This window comes from Pteropus alecto, unplaced genomic scaffold, assembly GCF_000325575.1.
Source record: "Pteropus alecto unplaced genomic scaffold, ASM32557v1 scaffold40, whole genome shotgun sequence".
In the NCBI taxonomy this organism is placed as follows: Eukaryota; Metazoa; Chordata; class Mammalia; order Chiroptera; family Pteropodidae; genus Pteropus; species Pteropus alecto.
In genome coordinates this window covers 21,309,300-21,315,089 of record NW_006431919.1, presented here as the reverse complement: position 1 = coordinate 21,315,089, position 5,790 = coordinate 21,309,300, and the positions used below count along the sequence as shown (strand labels likewise).

Here is a 5,790-nt window from a genome sequence, read left to right as displayed (position 1 = left end):
AAAATATTACAATTTACTCTCCAAGGAAATTCATTGTTTAATACAATCTCTGTGTTTTTCGGTTGAATAGGCGAGCAGAGTTATCTGGAGAGATGCGAGTGGCTCAGGGTCCTTCGCCGCTAAGGACGGATGAGAGGCCCTTTCATATTTTCTCTTAGCTGTTACTTTGTGTTCCGTTGAGGTATAAAGTCTATATTTTGGAGAAGAAGAGCTACTAGGACTTTAGAAAATATACAACCTGGCCCTGGCGCCCCTACCTGCCTCACGACGCGCCCTGAAGCGACGTGGCCTCTGCAGTCCTGTGCTGTAACGATGAACCTGTACGAACCTCTTGGGAAAGTGCTTCAAAATGTGAATTAGGATGGTCCCTGATTCAGGCCCATAGACTGCCAAGTAGCCATGGCCCGGAGTAGTTATTTGCCTTCAGAAACGGAGCATGTCAATTGCCTTGGGCTTCTGCTCACTGGGTTCTGAGTTTGTGGGCAGTAACTGAAGAAGTTCCCAAAACTAGTTTCTGAAGGGCTTCGGCCCTTCGCAGGCTGTGGGCCCTTCTGAAACAGGCCTCCTTTGCTCAGGGCTCCTCTGTGTTTTCTCGTTTAAAGAGCCGCCATATTTCACTGCCGAACCCGCGAGCCGGATCGTGGCGGAGGTGGAGGAAACCGTGGACATCGTGTGTCACGCCATGGGTGAGTGCGGGGAGGCCACCGGCGAGCGGCCGCGAGGCGGGGCAGTAGACACGGCCTTTTCCGGGGCCAGATCGTCCTCGCTGGGCGTGTCGAGTGCGATCGTTAGAAAGGACTTTGGAGCAGAGTAGAGTTCAGTGCCCTTCTCATGACCTTGGGGAAGGTATTTGACCTTGCTGAGCCTTTGCTTCCTCGCCTGCAAAGCAGGATGACGATATTTACCCAAGAGAGCAACGGGGACGCCGCGTCCTCTCGACTCCCTTCGGATGCTCCGATTCCGCGAGAGCCTGGCCCCCAAGACTTGGGGCAAGAACTGCGGCCCCACCCAGGGGTGACTGGCCCTGGCGACCACGCCCGCCCCACAGGAAGAGGTGACTGCAAATTCTCCTAGCAGGAAGCCTGCCCGTTTTCCCCCTTTGCAGCCTCGGGTCGGCTTCACCTCGGTTGCTCAGGCAGCCCCACCCCTCGTCCCGTGCTTTGATTACGACCTGTTTACGGTCACCGTTTCACGTCCAGCAGCACAAGTAATGATACTCAGGCCCCCAACAGAGACAGGCTTTTAAAGGCCATTTCATTAAGGAAAGCTGTTAGTGCTCTAGAGATTGTCAGGAAATGGAAAGGACCCTTTTGTTAAGTGTTAATATCCGTCCATCTTAAGGGCATGTGTTTTCTTCCAAGCGCTTGGCGGTTGGGATCACTAACAATTCAGTAAATCTTCAGAATGGCTCCCTAAGAGAACTATCATCTCACGTAACTAACACACAAAAACTAAACCTCAGAAAACAAGGCCCGCGACGTGCCCACGACACAGAGCCTGGAAGGCGCAGCGAGACCTTCCTGTAAGATCGTCCCCGTGTCCGGCGCATGCGAGCCGCTCGTCAAACACTGGGCAGGCGACTGGCTGTGGCCACACGGCGGTGGGGCAGGGTGCACACCTGGAGCCGTCGGCCAGCGCCGCAAGCTTTGGCCGGGACACCCGCAAGCCCCCTGGGACCCAGGGCCGGCACCCCAGAGCTGGGGGAGCCTGCAGTCACTTCCACTTCGCAAGGGAGGGCGGTGTCACTCCTCAGGGTGCCGACGGCGCCTGAAGCACAGCGCCTGGCCGCGAGGGCCGGCTCCAGCCTCTGTCCCCGCTCCACTAGGACGGCCCCAGGGCGGGGGGAAACGGGGAGGAGGGACGAGAACGGGAATTCCCCACGGGACACGTTCACCGCCGCAGGGGCCTGGTGCCTGTCTTGTGTGGACAGCAGCGTTTTGCGGCAGCGACTCTGGAACTGGAGCGTTTGGCAGGGGGCGCGGTTCGTCTGTGACAGGAAGTGGTCACGGAGCAGGGGCACGCCTCGTTTTAGCGCACTAACAGTGTTTCCGGTCAATGGCGGGTCAGGCTCTCCGCTTGGCTAGAGGGTGCTCTCTGTGTGTGGCTTCGCGGGGTACGCTGCTCGCTCAGTGCAGAGTCAAACACACGTTTCGATCGGGTCCTTCGACATCGCGTGGCCGTCGAATGATTTACTGCTTTCCTCTAAGTCTGACCGCGAAACTGCAGCGGCATGCAAAGTGGTTCTTCTCTGGGAAAGCTACATCGTGTAATTGCTGTTATGAGATTTTACACAAATTGGTTATGCTTTTACCTTGAAATGGATTTTTTTTAATTTCCTGATTTAATGAAAAGTGACAGGAAACATAATTAAGGCAAAGAACAGAATCTGAGAATACATTATCTTGAAATATTCCGCGACATTAACTTTATTTATTAAAAGAAGACATCTCACACATACGTCGCGTCTGAAATCGAGGGAGTTCTGGTGTGCCGTTCACCGGAATCGCGTGAAGACGTGTTTTGTTGGAGTTCATTTTACATCTCGGGAAACTGAGGCACAGCACCGTCTGGACGTAGAAGTAAGCCTGGGAATTTCCGCTCCATTCCCACGGGCCCACAAGCACAGGCGTGCCCACCAGAGTCCGGTCTCGAGAGCTGGGCTCTGCCGCCTCGTGCGCCCTCTCCAGGCCCCCCGTGTACCCCTCGTGGGTGGCTGGACCCTTCTTGGCTGCAGGAGGGTCAGGCGGAAAGCCCAATGAGGCAGTTTTCTCCTATTGCCGGTCACTCAAGCCACCCACAAAGGCCAGAGGAGCTGGTTGGGGCTGGTCCAGACTGGCGAGGCCCCAGGGGGACAGTGCGCACGCCGCGGCCTGGGCTGCGTGTGCTGACCGCGCCGAGCGGGGACCAACACAGGCCCTTGTGCTCTCGGCCTGGGGACAGTCCCTGTACTTCCAGCCCAGGTTCTGCCCCTGTGAGCTTGCCCTTGGTCCCTGCGTGTGCCCCGTGTCGGGGCGAGCTGGCTCTGGGCCGGGGATTTCACTGTGTCATCAGGAGGAGGAAGGAGGCCTGGGGGCGGCCGCTGGGTGCCCAGCCGCAGTCCGAGCCACCCATCCTCTTGGTCAACGTCTTGGCCACGCCCTCGACCCGATGCGCTCCTGGGGCACAGGAAACACCCGCCCTGCAGCCCCTCCGTGTCATCGGTGGCCTCACGTGTGTCTCGGGCCATCGCAGCCCTTCCTGCGTGTGCGATGTCATGCGGCCGGCATCTGCTCCGTCTTTGCTGAATGCATCTCCCGTGCTTGTCGCTCGACCTGATGAACCGCTTTTTCGCTAGACTTCACTTAGATCAGTGACGTCCACCTCTGTAGAGGGTGTGTGAAAGGCGGCCCTCGTCGTTACTGGGGTTAGCTGTCACCGTGAGCGTGCCCCCAGGGTGCACTGCCCGTGGGCCGGGCTGTCACGGTTTTATACGGCCTGACGCAGCACACCTCCCAACACCCGCTTGAGGTCGCGATGATCACGTCCTGTCCAAACGCAAGGGAGCAGGGCCCAGGACGGGCGGCTGCCCTGCCCGCGGTGGCCAGGCAACCTGGGAGTTGGCTGCCTCCTGCCTCCAGCCCCGTGACTGTCCCTGAGCCCTGAGTGGCAGAGCTAGGCAGAGTGGAGGCCCCGTCTCTCTGGAAGTCCCATGCCCCGAGGTGCCTTCCGTCCAGACGGGCACCAGGCCCAGGCCACCTGGACAGCCCGTAGCGGTGCTGGGGGTCCACTCCCGCCATCCCTACTCGGCGCCTCTCTGTGGCCGTTCCTTCATGGAAGACAAGAAAAATCCCACCGACCGGGGCGGCCGGAAGGACTGATAGGCGCCTATTACGATGTCGCGTTTGTCCCTCATGTGCGAGATGCTTGGAAGTTAACTTCTCGAACGCCCCATTGTCCCCTCTGCCACGCAGGGGCCCCTCCCCCCACGCTGCGCTGGTACAAGGACGCCGTTCCCATCGGCACGCTCCAGGGTCCCCGGTACAGAGTGCTCCCAGGGGGAGGCCTGCGCATCCAGCAGCTGCGGCCCGATGACTCCGGAATCTTCCAGTGCTTCGCCAGCAACGACGGCGGGGAGATCCAGACCCACACCTACCTGGCCGTCACCAGTGAGTACTGCCCAGCAGCTGGGCCAGCGCCCCCCGGCCCTGCCCACGTGGCACACGCAGAAAACAGTCACATCTGGCCGGTCCCCTGGGGTACGTGGACAGGGGCAGTGGCCTGAGGTGACCGCTGAGGAGAGCCACGCCTCGGCACACCTTAACCCGCCGTTAAGCCGCGGGCAGCAAGCACGCCGGCCGTCCCGCATCTTAACGAGCGTGGACGCTGCCAGCACATGAGCCCCCTGCACAGAGAAGTGGGGAAAACCCCGTTTTTCCGGGTGGAGCTGGGAGGACGGCTGAGTGAGGCGCTCACTCCTAATCGTCTCCTTTTGAGCTCTTTTCCATTTTTTGAAACATTCATTCTCTATTGTCGTTTTATTGGACGGTTTTAGTTCTTTTGTAAGTAACAAAGACTCGAGCGCTCTGAGTAATGATGTGAAAGTCAAGGTTTTCAATTTATCTGTGGGTTTTCTTCTTAATCTCCCACAGCTGTGAGATTGTCCTTCTAAGACGCAGGAGAGCTGAGCAACTGGACTCGCTCGCACCTTTGCTTTGCCCTTTGGGAGGCAAAATGCTGACTTCCTCCGGGGCGGGAGCCTTTCGAGAAAGCAAATCAGTGTCAGGATGCTGGGGGCCGATGGCTCGTCAGCCGGGACTTAGGCAGAGAGCTATGCATATGTTTTGGTGAACTAGGGGTCACCGCCTTGAACCTGGCCCAGGGGTCAAATTTATCCTCCGCTTTGGTGCATAGGAAACCAGTATTGCTTCACACAGTAAAATAATCCCGGTACTTAAGCCGGAGGCTGGTGGGTTTGGATCAGTTAGAATTACTCAGAGCACACCTCGCCATTGTGGGCCGGGATCGAAGGGAGCAGGGGTCGGCAACTTTCTGTAAGAGGGCACAAAGTAAATATTTTCAGCTTCGAGGGGCGCGGGCTCAGCCACAGCTACTCGCAGCCACGTGACAGCCGCCGACAGCGCCAGGCAAGTAGATGCGGCTGCGTGCCAATAAAACTTTATTGGCAAAGGCACGCACCAGGCCGGATGTGGCCCGCAGGTCGAGTGGCCGACCCCATGCTCTGCTGAGAGGCCTGGGGCGCATTGCTTCATTTCTCGCCCTCAGTTTTATCATCGAAATGGATCCCGCCCAGCCCAGTTCACAGGGTTCTTGCGAGATCAGATTGGAAATTTAAATGGCAGTGCTGCTTCAACTGGTTGCCATGACAACTAGAGTGCACAGATAAATAAATGATGATGTGTAAGTACAGGATTTAGCAAAATGGACTCTTTTCCAGTTAAAATACCTTTAATGAAAGGAAAAAATAACGTATAAAACACTGTTTATTCATTCACTTAGTAAACATTCATTGACCTCTGTGTCAGGCCCTCTGGGTCCATCAGGCTTAGGGACAGAGCTGCGAAGGACAGGTGAGGCGGTCGTGCTGCCGGGACCGAGGGCTGTCAGGGAGGGGACGACGTCGAGGACGGGACGACTCAGCTGGGGACAGCGCCCTGACGGCCCGGGAGCAGACCAGGCTCAGGGGGACAGGGAAAGCTGCTTCGGGGCATCAGGGAGGTTTCCCTGATCCGGGGCTGGAGCCAAGACCTGGAGGTAAAGAGAAGCCTGTGGTGCAAACTCTTGGGGACACAC

At 57.7% G+C, this 5,790-nt stretch overlaps 1 protein-coding gene across 1 annotated transcript in view; it reads left to right on the top strand.

Moving 5' to 3' along the window:
* SDK1 (sidekick cell adhesion molecule 1) overlaps positions 1–5,790 on the top strand; it is a 398,446-nt gene that overhangs the window by 213,063 nt on the left and 179,593 nt on the right. Inside the window, exons 12-13 of the mRNA XM_025043174.1 lie at positions 603–686; positions 3,951–4,145. Coding sequence (XP_024898942.1) covers positions 603–686; positions 3,951–4,145 — 279 coding nt within the window. The remainder of the gene's footprint in view (positions 1–602; positions 687–3,950; positions 4,146–5,790) is intronic.